Genomic DNA, 16,531 nt, shown 5'->3' with positions numbered 1-16,531 from the left:
CGACACCATTCAATTTTTCCTCATTACATTTTGTTCTATCTTTTATCATTTTGGAGATATAACTTGGTCCATTTGCATAGAGTAATCTGTGTAGAGTTTGTGACGTCAGTCAGCGGTGACCCACATGGTAGTCACCTCGTTAAAACAAGCATTTTAAAGAAAAAAATGAATTCATAAATATAAAAAAATAATGGACAGCAATTTCTAAACTACCAGCTGAGAAAGACGAACTTTTCATAGATTAATAAATAATTGAATTATTTATTTTGGATGAAAATAGTTCATTGTCTTACAAGACATAGTATTCCTTAAACAACTCGTCAGGATTTACAACTTGAAGAATGACCTACTAAAAAATCTCTGACCACTTCTATTTTTTGTCTTGTTAACAAGAATTTTCTTTCTTTTATAAAGGTACGAGAGTACACAAAAATGTTCTAAGACTTAAAAGGAACGTCATTTTATTTCAAGCATTCCATTTCATATTTCGTCAGCCCATTTCAAACTTAGATCCTTTATAATACCCTTTCTTAACAGATCATTGTTAACGATTTTTTAATTCCCTAACGACAGAGATGAAGCTGCCTTAGTTAAAACACATTTATGCAATAAATGACTACGTTATATTCAGCTCGATTTACGAAGATATAAATAACGTTATTGCTGCGTTATTAAAGTCATACGACAAGCTATAAAAGGAAGCTACTGTTTTATTAGACGTTTCACAGAGTTTATAACGCAAACTTTTAATCCAATTTCGCATCATTTAAGTTTGATCAGAGATTATGAGCTTTGTATCGAATATTTTCTTAGAAAAAAGAAGGTTTATAAAGGATGAATTAATAAATTTGCACATCGGTTTAAAATTAGACGTGCCAGAAAAGAAAATAAAGCGAACGTATAAAAGCACGATAAAAGTGGACATCTGGTTCGTCGTCAGTCCGTTCGTCGTTTGAAACACATGCCACTTGTAATAAAAAAATTAATTATAGAACGTGTCAATTCATTCTGAAAAAATACTGTAGAAAAACGACGTCCGTTTCAAATCTCTAGTACTACATATATGTAGAAAAAAAGTGTTTTAATTAGTGTCAATAATTTAATTCAGCTATCTGGAAACTTCAGATTTGAAAAAAAGAAGAATTAAAATACTTGATAAAAAATTATCCCCTTTTTTTGTGGATTAATTATTTAATTACATTAGATTTGGACCGCCATGGCGTTGACTGCCGCAGTAGAAAGGACTATGTATAGTCAGACGTGTTATAATTACAATTACTCAGAACACTGTCGCCTTATTTTTCCAATTAAATTTCTCCCTTGCTATCTTGGGGAAATAGTAATCCTAATAATTTTTCTACAGCATTTTTATAGTATTTTTATAGCAATTTTCATGGAATTTTTATAGCAATTTTTTTATAGCTGACATATAGTAAGCAGTCAATAATATAATATTAATACTTTCCAATTGATATCTATTCGATGCAAATCTTCTAAATAGGAAAAAAGCAATAACGATTATCCATTTCAGCATGGTACAAAGATTATCAAATGTCATAAACGTAAAAAAAGGGAAGAATGATTGACGACAGTTTTAGAGTGGGCTCAGTCGGTTATGAAAAAAAAGAAATCAATGTAACCAAGTTGTCCAGATACAACGCAGGCATTTTGTTCTTCTTATCGAACGGCAAACCTATAAACTACCACTGACGTCATCGAATAGCTGCGTGTGAACGCAAATGAAAAACAGAATTTTCCAATTTTTATATGCATCACGGCTCGTTTAGTATCTTTAGAGAAAGTAGGTCGTTTAAATTATTGGGAAAGTTTATCTTGCGCGATATTGTATTATTTCAGGTGCCAAATGAATTTTGTATGAAATGTAAAAATGTAATTTATTATTATAATTACGAGTTTGAAATCTCATGCACTTTTAAATATCAATTTTATTAACAGATTACATTAAATCAAGTAATTTCGGTTTAATTTTGTATATTACACATTGATTTTCATTTGAATTTGAGGATAAACCTGCAGCAAAGGTGATTAAATATGAGAAACTAAGGGATGTTAAGCTTGTGTTGTCAAATATTAATTTTGCGCCTCCGTTTTAGTATTTACTTTCATTATTAAATATAAATAATTATGCAAAGTTATAATATCACATCAATATTGCATGCAATTCTTGAATACAGTCATATAATTAATTTTTGTTCAAAATATACAAATACTCGGATTATAATTAATTATTATTTGAAATTATAAATATTAAAAGGTGTATACAATTTTTATACATATTACCCAGATAGCACAGAGACATCGTTAAAACGTCTTAAAGATATCTATTCCAGATTTTCAGATACGACGTTCCTTTCGTACGTTTTTAAGACGTCTTAAAGACATGAATTTCAGATGTCCTTACGATGTTCGGGACAAAACATCGTAAAGACGTCCAGGTAAGGTCGAAAGACGTTCAGATTTAAAATGGTCGTAAAATTGATGTCTTTAAGATATCGTGTGCTATCTGGGTAATGAACACAATATTTGTCTTTTCAATTACAAGTTAAAAGTGCAGACGCGTTATCTGATTTTTTAAACATTCAGCACTGAGAAATCCTTTTGATTTTTATCGTCTCCGGATTCGTCTGCTTCATCTGTCTATAAAAAAGTACATAAATAAGAAATTAAATTTTTAATCTTTCACTTGAAGAAGAATAGATTTCATAAATTTTTGCGGTTCTTAAAAGACACCTTAAATATCTAAAACGTGCAAAAGTTTATAAAGCAACTCAATATTATTAAATTTCTATTCATAATTAATATGTAATATTTAATATCCAGTTCATAAATATTTTAAAATATATCTGCATAATATTATCTAGAAAAAATTATTAATACTGAGTAAAATAATAAATTAAAGACAAATTACTTTTTATTAAAATATTTAGAGATATTAAAATATTGTACAAAACATTTTTTAACTTTTTTATTCGCTTCCTAATAATATGAGGAACGTAATTAAAAAGTCTTTTCTGAATTTGTGAGTTTCTGTGCGCTTAAACTGCAAAAAATGTTCCTTTTCATAGTAACGTGTAGTGTGTACACCTTTTATCCGCACGAGTGCAGACTATTCTTTAGACGTTTCAAATAAAATAAACCAGAATTGTGTCGCCGAGTGCTTCTACCGATAACCTTCGATGAAATGAAACCACGTACACTACACACCATACACGATTCCTTGGTTTCGTATAAAAGCAAGCTCGAGCAGGGTAGAAATCAATTTGTTCGGTCCTTCAGGGCGTGGTTGTCAGTTGGGGATACATATAAAATCTGTTTTCAAGTAAAACCGATTGTAACGTTACAGATCTTCACGGATCATATGTTTGAAATTTCCCATAACATTCAAATTTTCAAAATGTACGCTGAATTATATTTGAACATTTAACATTCATTTTATTAACTTATTTATTATGGTGTTGTATCAATTACCAGTAAATTCTCGAAGGGTGAAACTGGGTCAATTGTGATCCAAAATTAAGGAAAGTATCTAAGTGAAAAGTTGTCACTTTTCAGATGACCTATTATTTCTAACAAAAAATAGTCTGTTAAACTTAGAAATATTTATAAAAAGTGAGGTAAGAAGTTCTCGACAGAATAAGTATAGAGATAAAGTAAATATGTACGTACTTGCTGAATAAGCACACACTGGGTGGCAATGTAATCCCGGCGTTGTTTTTCTGGAAAAGAAGCAGATGGTGGTCGTGGAAAGGTTTTATCCCCAGGATTGTCGCATAATTTCAAGAATAAAGAGGACACCAGGACGAACGGTAGTGATAGTACCGGTATTTTCAGCTGCACATACAATTATTCACTTTTAAGGACCGTTTAAAAAAAGAACCTTTAACAGTATTCTAATTTACTGGAGTATTCTACTTTCTCAAATTAAACTTTTGTAATATGCAAACGTGAACTTAAACGAATTACGACGTTCTAAATTTGAGAAAAAGAAATTTTTATTTTCTATCAAGAAAGCAATGAATAATTTGAATCTATCCCAGTAAAAATAGAAGTAAAGGTAATAAATAAATGTAATTACATTTCTAAAGAAAAACAGTAGAAAATACTGTACGACCACAGTGAACATAATCGCTACAATCGTAGCTACACCTGTTTGCCCATTAATTACTAAAAGATTTCCTCCTAGAGCAGCTCCAGTTAAGAAAGCATTATACCCCCAAAATCCAGAATACACTTCATTGATCTCTACTCCGAGAATCAAACCTGAAAGGGTGAAATTCGTATATGAAAAGATATTGTCCTGAATTCGCGTTCGATAAATTCAAGGTTTTATAAACAAAAATAGTGATACCTGCCAATGTACCGATAAAAGCTCCCAAAAAAGCGAAGCTAGCCGTTATCGGTGAAAAAAGTAGAGCAGCTAAATAGACGATGGTTCCTGTGATAACGCTTTCAACCACTAGCACCTGCGACGCTGACACTATAATCCCGTGAAACACCTGCAAAATTAAACAAGTAATTGGGCGCACAACACGTGCGATGTATCGTGTGAGTTTATTAATAAATTAACATTGATGTTGCAGTTTATTAATTGGAAAACACTTTTCAAAGAGATGGATACTAGAGGGTGGATAATCCCACTTTGTATTCAAGAATCATTTAGGGCACTTGATGTTCATTTACTGTCAGTTCGATGTAATTAAATGTGAAATGATTATTATGAGGTATTGTTGAATTTTAATAAATTAAAGTGAAATCATAGATTAGAGTAAAATGTAGATAGGGTGGTACACAAATAAATTATGGTGTGATAATTAAAAAAATTATACATTAGAGTGTAAAGGGGGTGGTACATAATTAAATTATGGTGTAATAATTAAAAAAATTCTTTTTATAGCCTTTAAAGTTTTCGAGTTAACTTTGACCAAAATCTGATAATAACTATAAAATTATAACAAAAAATTCTTTTATAAATAGTAGAAATATTTACCCTTATTTTACTTGAATTTAAAAAGAAAGAAAGAAGGCATGGTTATCATTCTTCTTTGAAAAATCCTTCCTAATACTTTGAACCGGGTGAAACATGATCGAATAGTGAAAAGTAGAACACGTGTAAACTTTACCATCCCCCAGTCAATATGGGCCCTCGTTGCATTTTCTCCAATGAAACTGACATTGCCTGTCGTCGCATCACTTGTTGCATTGTCCTAGAAACAATAACAACGCACAATATAAACAACTGATCGTGTACATGGACGCGAAACACATAGCACGTGTATGTATACGAATGCGATATCTTTGTTCGAGTGCATATAACCCTATGCTCAAAACTAGGGTAGTTCGACCATTGACGTCCACGGCGGAGAGAAAACTTTGAGTAAAACTAAGTAAAGAATAATTATTCTTACCAACAAATTGTCAAATAATAATTCAATGAAAAACGCTTTCAAAATTTCTTTCATTTTCGTACAACTGTAATATTAAACTTTTCGAATTCTTTGGGGTAGTATAGGGTTTGAGTGCGTACAACAAATTCCATTACCATTCCCATGATTGGTTGTAGTTTCTCTATTGTGCCAAATCCATTGTTTTCCGCATAAAGGACAAACAGCAACGTAAATTCGGCCAGATTAAGTGGCCATGCTGTGTAGGGCAACTTGTTGGTGCTCAAGGCTCGTCTTATATAAACGCTAAAAGCAATAACAATTTGTCATATAAAATTTCTTTTTTACTTGTACCATTTACAGAAATATGCCATCGTTCGTATCTCTCGAAGTTCATTCTTTCTTTTACATAATACTAAATTGATAATTCAATTTACAACCCTTAGGAAATTTATATTTTATCAATTTTTCATTCTATGCAATTACATCTATCAAACTTACCAGAATATTACTGCCAGAATCGTCATAAGAATACTAAATGTATCAAAGGCTCCATAAAATGTCGGTATCAAAACGTAGGAAACAGCACCAACTAACACCGAATTGTACACCGTTAAACCGTTCGCAATATCATCCTGCGAATCTCGTATTAACTAAAAATGAAATCGAAGCATGCAATCTTGATAACGCAGTATGAATCTATGAATCAACGTAAAGGATTCTCTATACAGAGGGACGTGTAAATTTTTGCAAAGAGTTTCGCATTGCAGTAACTTTGGCAGGTATCCAACTTTGGTATCCTCGGCAGGTGATAGATCGCGATGGCAAAAAAAGGCAAAAAGATGAGAACAAAAATAAACGAGTGAATGAAAAGTACAAACGCTGATTTAGCTGGTAGGATCAAACTAAAAAGAAGACATTGAAACGCTTTCGAAATTTATGTTTACTTTTCCAATATCGACGTTTCGATCACTCGAGTTATTCTTTTTACTTTGGCATTTTAACATCTTAAATTAACATAATTACGTACCATTGAAAGCAGCAGACCTAAAAAGCCAGCGCATGATGAAAAAATTAATTCACCAGGAGCAGACACTCCTAAAGAAATGACTACCAATAATCCGCTGATTGGATTATTTGTAAGTACTACCTGTAAATCTGTATATTAGTTGGAGTATTTTGCTACCTAAATTAATTTTAATTAACTCTAATATACTGTCATAATAGTAAATGTTAACAACTGATATCTTACTTGACTGAAACCTCGTAGAAGCACGTCCAGTAAGTAAAATATATTCCAAATGAAACTTTCTTTTTCGGACAAGTAATCTTGTAAAATGGCAAAGTTACCAAGACAGGCCACCCGTGAGTATTCCTGCGTTTGAACTACATTTATAAATATAATTTGAATAAATAAAAGTATTTAATCATTTAATTTTAACAAAGAAAGATTTATGATACGTTATTGTATTCTATCTTTTCTGTAAATTGTATTTTTTACTTACTTGGCCTGTTGATTTTCGTAGACTATCTCTCGCGCTCATTGTTAAGTCGCGTAAGAGACTGTAATTTTTTCTCGCGGGTAATCCCTTTTAACTGCTGTGCAAATACCCCTACCACTTATGAAGTCTGATAAAGAGTTGCGCCCACCTTTTTGATAGGATGTAATTGCTCGTAGAAGAAGAGCAATATCTAGGTACACTAATTTACTTTATCATGTAGCTTGAATTGGTTTAGTTATTTCACATACAAACAGGCTACAGATAAGTTAACACGTCAATGTACTAGACTAGATAGTTAACGTGATTAACGACTATGACAGGTAAAGTCTAATTTATACATTGTTAAACTGGTACATTCTTACTGGTTCTTGATCTTGAATGGTGAAGAATAAAATGAATGCGTACTACATATCAGTATAAATATTTATTAATTACGAAATTGTAAAAATTATAGTGGCACTTCATGGTTCGTTTATGGTTAAAAAAATAAATCATAGCAATCAGAGGTAAAAACCGGTTCAATTTTATAAGAAACTTACTGGGAACGAATTGAAAAATTAATCGATTATAATTTTTACCTCTATCTGCTATTAACGTTTCTAAAATATAATTACAATGTAAAATGTACGGTACAAATAATTACGCATCGATAATATAATTTGGATGTACAACAAGTACTGGGTCATCTGCTTCTTTATCTTTGCTTCTCCAATCGGCTGTGCTCAAAGGTATTATAATTTGATCCTGGAAAAGAATTTAAATTAATTGAATACCGAAGTGACGATGACACCGAAGAAGCGTTTTAATACATACATGATACGTTAGCCTATCAATAATTTTCTCAATGAAGTTTTTCCTCTCTAACAATTCTTCTTCTGAATCTATTTGATCTTGTATTTGATCAAGGTACCACGCCACTAGTTCAGATTTCTTTAATCCACCTTTTGTCTCCTCTGTACAAAAAGTTACATATTAATTCAAAGTAATTCCACATACATTAGCTTTATTTATTATTTTTTTTAAACAATATACCACTGGTTTCTCTTTCTGCACGAGTTTCTTCACTTCTCATGTACAATATCAACATGTTGGATAAATTCTTGTATTCTTCAAAGGACATCGTCAATTTCTTTTTATGCGCCTGCACCTCCGGAGTTGCTATAAATGTAGAAAGAAGAAAACAATGAACACAATTACATTTTATAAAATCATTTGAATATACATAAATAGAATGAAAAAATTACGGGTCACTGGTGCACTGTTAGTGTCCATTGCATTGAGCGCAGCCATAACAGGAGGAGCTTCATCCAATTGACCATCTACTTGACCATCTTCTGCCTCTTCCAAATCTATATCAGGCTGTTCTACGGTAACGATACTTTTACTTAACAGACGTTTCGCTTCCTTGACATGTTTTATAATCACTTCGTCCGAACATTCTAATTTAGCCATAGCTTCTGATAATCGAATAAGACTTTCAAGTTGTCGGACAGTGACTCTCCATTTCCCAGATCCACTACCAGTCCTTTGCCTAAGAGTCGTATAGCTATCAACTAAATAGTCTGAAGCTTCGTGACTTAGTACAGGTTTAAAATGCTTGGCGAAATTAATATATCTAACGATCTCTTGTTGCGAGTATACTGTTTCAAAGTCTTGCCAATTATCGCAGTGCAGATCAACGATTCTCTTAGCGATAGCATTATCGACGATTTCGTTACATTCGTCAACTATGATAAAGAATAAATCAAATCTGGACATAATAGGAGCTGTTAACTGAACATTTTGTTGCAAAGATTTTTTTCTATCGTATCGCCCACCAATGGGATTCGCGGCCGCCAATATCGATGTTCGAGCATTCAAAGTCGCTCTTACACCAGCCTTGGCTATTGAAATTGTTTGCTGTTCCATAGCCTCGTGTATAGCGACTTGATCCCTGGGATCCATTTTATCAAATTCATCGATGCAACAGATACCATGATCGGCAAGCATCAAGGCACCAGCTTCGATAACAAAATCAGGTGATTCCTCGTCTCTCACTACAGCCGCGGTTAACCCAGCCGCAGAAGATGCTTTTCCAGATGTATAAATTGCTCTTGGTGTGATCTCGGTAACGCTTTTCAATAACTGAGATTTTGCTGTACTAGGGTCACCAACGATACAGCAATTTATATCTCCTCGTAACGAAGTATTCTCTATTGTTGTTTTAGGAACTCCACCAAACAACATTAAAGTGATTCCTTTTTTGACCTCGTCGTTACCGTGTATCGAAGAAAATAAGCTGTTAACAAGATTTTGATACAAATTTTTGTCACGGCTCATCTCGTATATACGATTCCATTCTGCTTCCGTCATCCGTTTCTTCATCATTTCTTGGGAGATCTCTTCCATGTTTGTCTCAGTACCACCAAACTATAAAAATGTTGAGTATTAAATCATACATTTCCAATTACCGTTTTCAATTACATTAGTAATTTATCGTACCCTGAAGCTTGTTGGTGTAACACTACAAGCTAAAAATGCGGTTTTATACGTTAATTCACGCGTTCCTAATGCTTTCAATCCTGTTAGACCGTCTCCTTGTTCTCCCCGGTTTTGAACTTTTGCTCTCCGATCGGGTTTTACGCCGGGAAGAGAAAGAACTGCAACATCTGGTATTACTATGAGAGTTCCAGTAAAGTCGTATCTAAAAAATATAGAAAAAAGTTTTATTAGGAGATCTGTGAAATTAATAACACATAACTCCTTGTATTGAAAGTACCTATCACCGGCTTGTACAGTTTCTACAGACTCAGCACGTAAAATAACTTCGAGAGAACGTGGAATACAGCCTCTTGGTAATTCTGCTTGTGTTTCCTGTATTCTAATTTTTTGAAAATCAATAAATATTGAATTATCCACATCCAACAGAAAACGTCGTCTGTTGCTGCATACCGGATTGTGACAAATTGTTGGATTTGTGAACTGTAAGTGGTTATTTTAATATGCAATTACAATTAATATATTGTGTTAATAGAAACATTTGTTTCTATCAAGTTTTTACTTTTCACGTTACTTTAAATTGTTGTTCCACATTTTTTATAACAGCATTGCAGTCCATACAAACAAATGTACCAAGTACTAATTCTGGATGAACAGGATGTGTTCTTATGACTTGACCAGATATACGTATTAATGTGCCCAACTTTGCTGAATTTAGTTCTCTTAATTTTTGTCTAGTCGGCACCTCCACAAAACTAACATAACATTCTAGATCCTTCCTTGACTCTGCTACATCTTTGACAAAGTTACGTACTGCTTGGCAGAGATATGGATAAACTCTGAAAGTAAGTAACACTTTATATTAATAAAATGAATCATTACCAAAAAATTAAAGGCTGGGGAATTGAATCCACTTGTAAATAATAAATATTGTATTCTACAATATAATAATTTAATATAAACCATTCTCACCTGTAGTACTCTTCAACAATAGTTGTTGAAAGTACTTGATTGTATTCTTCTACATCATCAAAAGTGACTACTAATGTACAATGTTCTGGACTTATAAGCTCTTTAGCTGGCTCAAGATATTTTACTATTCCATCTTCTTTAAACCTAATTAAAACACAAAATATGATTAACACATGATTTAAAAAAGGTACAGACAATGGATTATTTACTCTGAATAAAGTGTGAACTTACTCTTCAAGGAAATCTTGGAATAATTTCTGACATTTGATTCCTACTTCATCAGCTACACGTGAACCAACATTCGGTACATCTCCCACATCCATTTTTTCATGTAATTACAAAAAAAGAATTCAATTTATATATACAAAACTACAATTAAATAACGACATTCAACAGGGGAAACAACACAACAGGTTTTTGGCGGGAATTATCTTTCGGTGAGTTTTCAAGTATCATGTTTGGTCTCAATAGGATACAAAGTGCTTGGATAAGCTATTGTCATTTTCTGAAGTGATATTTATAAGAATATCGACAATACATTTTATCAATTAAAAAAGAAACATTAATATATTTTCTTTTATGTATACAGTTCCTAAATAACGTAACATATCAATATGCACATGTGAAAAGCAACCCTAGAGCAATTGTGTCCCCTGTGAATTAGGCATAATTCCTGCTGGCTGGAATGTCTCGTGAATGGTGAGGATACCTTCCACAAGAAATAAGCAATTTTGATATTTCTGTGGTGCAAATAGAACATTTTATGATCTCAATAAAGGTCGAGTAATGTCATCATAAATAATTGACGAAAATTGCATTTTATAGACTCAAAAATTGATTTCCAAATGAAGTTCTTGCCAGAACTTATACCGGGGAATCCCTGTGCCTGAGCGTTTCGATTAAACGTGCCACCGCTAAAGGGCGCTGGCAGTACCATTTTCAGAGAACGCAGAGATGAAAACATCCCAGCTTATAATATGAATGTAATTTTTTTATTTTTAGTATTTTAATGCCATTATTGAATGTATGCTATTAACGTCGAAAATTACAGGATAAATAAGTACAATTTTACATAATATGAAAATAAAATTCACTCGTAACGATAATTAGGGAATAAAAGTGAAACTTCATCGTCTACGTAAAATTTTAGACCTCTCATCATACACCTGAAATATCGTAATACTTTTAAACAATAACGTCCATTACAACAATATCCAATTGAGAAAAACTTGGATTTACAAAGTCACAATAAAACGTGAGCAAAGATTTCGAAATAAAAAGACATGACAAAAAAGAGAAAGCAAAGAAATCTTTCAGTATGTAGATAAATAGGTACTTACACATTGTACACATTTCCTGCCACTGACAAGACTTCGCTCTTAGGGCAGGCAATGTTACAGGGTATAAAAAGAACTCGATGCGCGTGCTGTCGTTTTAGTTATTTCAAAAACCCTCCAGAATGTTGGTCTACCTCGACGACATCATTACTTTGCAGTTGGTAAAGTGTGTTCTTATTTTATTATTTTTACGTATACATTGAAGACCATTTATTTTTTACGTTAATAAATATTTGTAATGAACAATTCCAATTTAAACAATTTTATTGGAATTATGTACCTTGCTACATATTATTGGAAGCGTTTTTTAATTCTCTATAAAAAAGGATTGAGGTACTAGGGTCGAAAATTAATTAGTTCAGAAGATATCTTAGGGAGAGACCGCTAGGTTCTCCCTGTCTCTCCCTAAGATATCTTTTGAATCGATGAATTTTCGACCCAAGTATATTAATACTTTTTAATAGAGAATTAAAATACGCTTCAAATGATATATAGCAATATGATATTCGATAACATTCAATATATTCGAAACGAGAGGTATGCAGGTAATGCTTGTCCCAATTGCATGGGACATCCTGTAGATTAAAATTAGACTTCCTGTAACTTGACCATGAAAATTATTTAATTCAGGTAACGTTTGTCTGCTCGGTCAGTGGTATATTGACAACAGAAGTGCCCAAGGATTTCCAACCAGCGACCAGTTTACAGTCTCCACCCCTTAGTTACCTACCAACTACGAACACCGTGTTTCCAAAACTTTCGCAACACGCTGTTTTCGCCAACCGTGCTTTGGATAATGGCTTAGAAGATGTTGGCATCCCAGGTAGAGGCTTTGCCGAAAGACAAACACAAGCTGGGTATTCATACCTGAAACCACTATTGATCGACCTCAAGTTACCGTCCAAAGATCAAAGGATTAAATCAATCATCGATAAGCAAAGGTAGGAATTCATGTTTCTTGTTTGAGATGTTGAAGCTTTGTTGAAGGATAATACATCAAATTTATTACTGTAATATTTATATCATTATAGATATGCTATATTACATTACAGTACTACTATTATGATAGGCTGCTGGTTATATCAATTTATATCTATTTATTCTATTTTAATCAATTCCAAATATTTATTTTTGATAAAGGATGAAAAAAAAGATGTTTCCAGCATCATAGGCAATTTGCAATTATATTTTTCTCGATGACTGAATGCTGTCCCTGGTCAAAAGAAGTAGGACGCGGAAAGTTGGAAAGAGGAGAGACTGTTGCATTGTCCCTTTCAGTCGAATGTCTTTTATGTCATTGAAATGAACTTATTTCACGTCCAACTAAATGTTGTGCAAAGAGACTAAATCGAGTGGAACAAATTATTCTTTTCGTTAAGATAGAAAGACTCTGCTATAATCCTATGCAATTGGCACAAAATGAAGGATTATAAACGATTCGTGTAGCATCACTAATAAAGGAAAGAGAGCATGCGATTTGCATTTAAATTTTGCACGCAGTAAAATCTGAAGAAGACTTTATAAATAAAATAAATATTAAATAAAATTTTTGTACGGCTCCTGGAAAAGCCTACCATGCTGGGTACTGTACATCACGTGAGATTGATCTTTAATAACATGTTTCAAATTTGCATTTCAAGATCACCAAAGGAAGTACAGTTCAGCCATCATATAATACCAACGGGAAAAGTCGAGACATCAGTGAATAGTTCATCGAGGCTGCGAGCCGAGGTGAAACATCATCCCCACGTTCCCGAACGATCGTCCTCGTATAGAGTCGTGGAAGAGCACGATGAATACCTAACAGACGATTCGGATCATGCAGGATTGGCGTATCGTGGGAAGGCTCAGACGACGAATCCCCATCGTAATTCGCAAGACATAACGACGGTCATCAAAGCCCTCGATCACTTCCTGAGCGGGGTTCTAAACGATGATAGTTACAACAGCGAGCTACATCCACCGCCCAATCCTGTTTTAGCCCTGGTCCTATCTCGATACGGCCGATACGTGCTCGGGGCACGAAACCCTCGCATCTACGCCCACATGGCCGTGAACAATATACACAACAACAAACCATTCGGTAGTTATAAGATCGAATGCGAAGAAGTGCCCACCTATGTCAGGAGATAACATCTGTGACTAGTTTCTATCGATAGGTAAAATAATTAATTATTGCTAATTTGAATTTAATCGGTCATATATAATGTTTTGAAAATTTTCTAATTTAAAATAGATAGCAAATGTTTCTTTTTCCTTAGGGAAACTCATCATGCTCGGTATTGTACATCGCGTAGATCTGATATGAAAGAGGAGAACAGAGGGATGCAAGGGGTGAATAATAGTGAAAGCGTTTGTGAGCATCTATGTCAGCTAAAACCCTGAATGGTAACGTAGATTGTAGATAGGATTATGAATTATGTATAAGATTTCTTAGGAGCGTTTATATTTATGATACATTCCACGAAGAATTTTGCATTTCACTTTCTTTTTATTATACTGATTTTGTCTAAATTGAAAAGAAGGGTAGGGGTTGGTTCCAAGGGGTACGTATCTTATTTGAAAATTTTTGAGAAGTTAAGAAAATTAATGAAAAGTGACATTTTTTTTACATATTATCTAGTAGATAATATTTGAAAGTTAAATGAAAGTTTCGTGGTTTCGTTCTACGAACAATACACTTCGTATATTCATTAAAATTCTTGCGCGATAGTTTTAACTTTAATACAACGATTAATCCACTTCCGTTCATTGAGGCTGTTTAAACCGCAGACTCCGCATTAAATCAAGCCGAAGTTTGCCCTACGCTGACGTTGCACTGATTAATTATCCAAACGACAGTTCGGGTAGCCGTATTAAAGAAAACTTTAGCTCGCTTCCTTCGTGGCCCATTCTAAATTTAATCAATATCATGCGGATTTACCCTTGAATCTACCGGCAATCGGGCTTGGCGCGAAGTTAATTGGAGTAGTTTGAGAGGCCGCTCGAGAAACCCCGATTAAGCACTAAACTACTCTCATTACACCTTCCTGTCTCTCCGGAAACCTCTCTAGATACTACTAACTTGATTTCATTGATGAAAGCCATGTACCGGTCTCGACCGCTGTTGCTCTTGTTCAGACTACGTCCATCAGATACACGGTACTGAATAAATCTTTTCGATCCAATGACTTCATCAAACAAAAAACTTGCTTTTAAAAAAAAAAGATCAATTTTCTACAGAAACGTAGAGGATATTTTTTGAAGATTTTATTTTTGATAAAATTTACTGTATAATTTCATCGAACAGAAGTTTGTTTGATTCATAATGAAAATCGCTCGAATGGATTTCACTACTCTAATAGGTTTAGCCTGTGTATCGTATTTGTAAATGATATTATAGTTAATGCTGTTTGAGCTTACGGTTAATGCTGTTTGAGGCTTTCGCGTGCTAGCCGTGTCCAGGAGCAAAATGTTCCCAATGTTTGACCAACATTGCAGTAGCTTCATCAAGGATCCGGAGGTGCACTGATACTAGTGCGGTGTTAAATCCTTAATGAAAGTAGCTGTAATTAAAATCGACACGTAAATTCCAGAAAAATAACGTAACAAAAACTATGAAAACTTTTGTGCATCCCTAATTAGAGGCTAATTAAAGGGATACCATGGGACCCATTCGTTTATTATCCCATAAAAAAAAATATTTTGTTAAGGTATCGGCGATTCATATCGCGGTTTAATAAATTTTTTTTCGAATACGCGAAAGTTTGAGAGTTCGAAAGGGTCCAAGTGCAGATAAATACACCATAAACGCGGTAGTTGCAGACATTTTCAGAGGCCGTTTAATTTCCTAGTCTCCGGTGTACTTGTTGCGGGATCATAAAACGAACGACGAGGGCTTAAGTGGTGCTTGATTGCTGTCCGTCCGCTAGGAAACCAGATTGTCTGAAAATTGTATTTTCAGGACGACGACAGTCTCCATTAGCTTCTTCGAGCTTTGCCAAAGGAAATCGGTAGACAGTAATAGCTTTGCTAATAATAACTTCAACTACTTGGAGACTTTTACAATTAGTTAATATCTTCAAGATGATATCTTTGTTTCTCTTTTGTTAAATGATTTAAATAATATTTCTAATTAGATGAATCATAGAGTATCTGACAGTACAGATAATGAATTCCTATGCATAGTAATGATTGATATAATAATAATTTTCAAATTACAATTAATATCTAACAGAACGGATAAAGGCAAAGGGAAGGGTAATAGTGTAAGAAGTTAATCGTTAAAATCACAAACAGGTAACGCGTTATCGCGTTAAGAAATGAAATTACGGGAAAACTTTCTTACCTCGTATTCCACAATTTGCTGAAAAATTCAAAGGAAACAGGAATCTCACGCGGAGGAAAAACGCGCGGTTCCAAGGGGCAACAAAATCGGGATATATGTTTAAAATAAAAAAGGGAGGAACTCCTGATCCTTTGTGTTCTCGTAAATCCTTCACGCGACTCTGAGCTTCCTTTAACGACCGAAACGGGACCGGACACGGTACGGAACAAATAAAATGGCTCGTCCGTCATTATTTCCGCCGCGATGTGCGAATTTTCCTTGCATTTCTTTCGGTTCTGGTAATCCTGCCAGTTCTTTTTTTCCCGAGGACTCTTCAAAGGCTACAGAGAGCCACGGTTGAAACTGCGGGGTGCGCAGTCTGAGTCGAACCGCAATAAAAAGCGGCGAGGTAGCAGGAATAAAATATGAGAAATACGCTCGGATCTTTTTCCCGTGACGGGGTAGAAAAGAAACGAGATGAAGACGCAAGATGGAGTCTCTGGGAAAAAAGAAAATACGAGAGACCGTATTAAC

The 16,531-nt window shown here is 34.0% G+C and overlaps 3 protein-coding genes across 5 annotated transcripts; 1 reads left to right on the top strand and 2 right to left on the bottom strand.

Annotated features, from left to right (window-relative positions):
• Window positions 1-1,950: 1,950 nt before the first annotated feature.
• LOC117603774 (urea transporter 1) lies at window positions 1,951-7,039 on the bottom strand. Of its 3 annotated transcripts, XR_004581298.2 has the most exons (11): window positions 6,908-7,039; window positions 6,655-6,777; window positions 6,433-6,552; window positions 5,904-6,055; window positions 5,561-5,708; window positions 5,142-5,225; window positions 4,370-4,517; window positions 4,097-4,281; window positions 3,688-3,852; window positions 3,490-3,578; window positions 3,017-3,330 (listed from the first exon to the last, which is right to left on the bottom strand). XR_004581298.2 is itself a non-coding variant. In XM_034323242.2 (10 exons), exons 1-10 carry the CDS (start codon window positions 6,944-6,946, stop codon window positions 2,593-2,595), a joined length of 1,230 nt encoding a protein of 409 aa, XP_034179133.2. In that variant the 5' UTR covers window positions 6,947-7,039; the 3' UTR covers window positions 1,951-2,592. The 3 variants fall into 3 exon arrangements, 2 of the variants coding, with proteins under 2 accessions (XP_034179133.2, XP_034179134.2); XM_034323242.2 differs by lacking the exons at window positions 3,017-3,330; window positions 3,490-3,578 and adding an exon at window positions 1,951-2,658; XM_034323243.2 differs by having other exon boundaries at window positions 3,016-3,578.
• A 304-nt stretch (window positions 7,040-7,343) lies between these two features.
• On the bottom strand, window positions 7,344-10,789 carry Mcm6 (minichromosome maintenance 6). The gene is made up of 9 exons (XM_034323241.2): window positions 10,586-10,789; window positions 10,355-10,498; window positions 9,957-10,221; window positions 9,663-9,865; window positions 9,386-9,587; window positions 8,149-9,313; window positions 7,937-8,062; window positions 7,718-7,857; window positions 7,344-7,648 (listed from the first exon to the last, which is right to left on the bottom strand). Exons 1-9 carry the CDS (start codon window positions 10,675-10,677, stop codon window positions 7,544-7,546), a joined length of 2,442 nt encoding a protein of 813 aa, XP_034179132.1. The 5' UTR covers window positions 10,678-10,789; the 3' UTR covers window positions 7,344-7,543.
• LOC117603775 (uncharacterized) lies at window positions 10,758-14,575 on the top strand. The gene is made up of 6 exons (XM_034323245.2): window positions 10,758-10,791; window positions 10,944-11,053; window positions 11,180-11,337; window positions 12,322-12,632; window positions 13,332-13,850; window positions 13,953-14,575. Exons 3-5 carry the CDS (start codon window positions 11,332-11,334, stop codon window positions 13,822-13,824), a joined length of 810 nt encoding a protein of 269 aa, XP_034179136.2. The 5' UTR covers window positions 10,758-10,791; window positions 10,944-11,053; window positions 11,180-11,331; the 3' UTR covers window positions 13,825-13,850; window positions 13,953-14,575.
• Window positions 14,576-16,531: the final 1,956 nt, after the last annotated feature.

The sequence above is a fragment of the Osmia lignaria genome, chromosome 11 (assembly GCF_051020975.1).
Source record: "Osmia lignaria lignaria isolate PbOS001 chromosome 11, iyOsmLign1, whole genome shotgun sequence".
Taxonomy (NCBI): Eukaryota; Metazoa; Arthropoda; class Insecta; order Hymenoptera; family Megachilidae; genus Osmia; species Osmia lignaria.
Note: the sequence above shows the minus strand (reverse complement) of the source record. Positions and strands in the feature narration are given on the sequence as shown.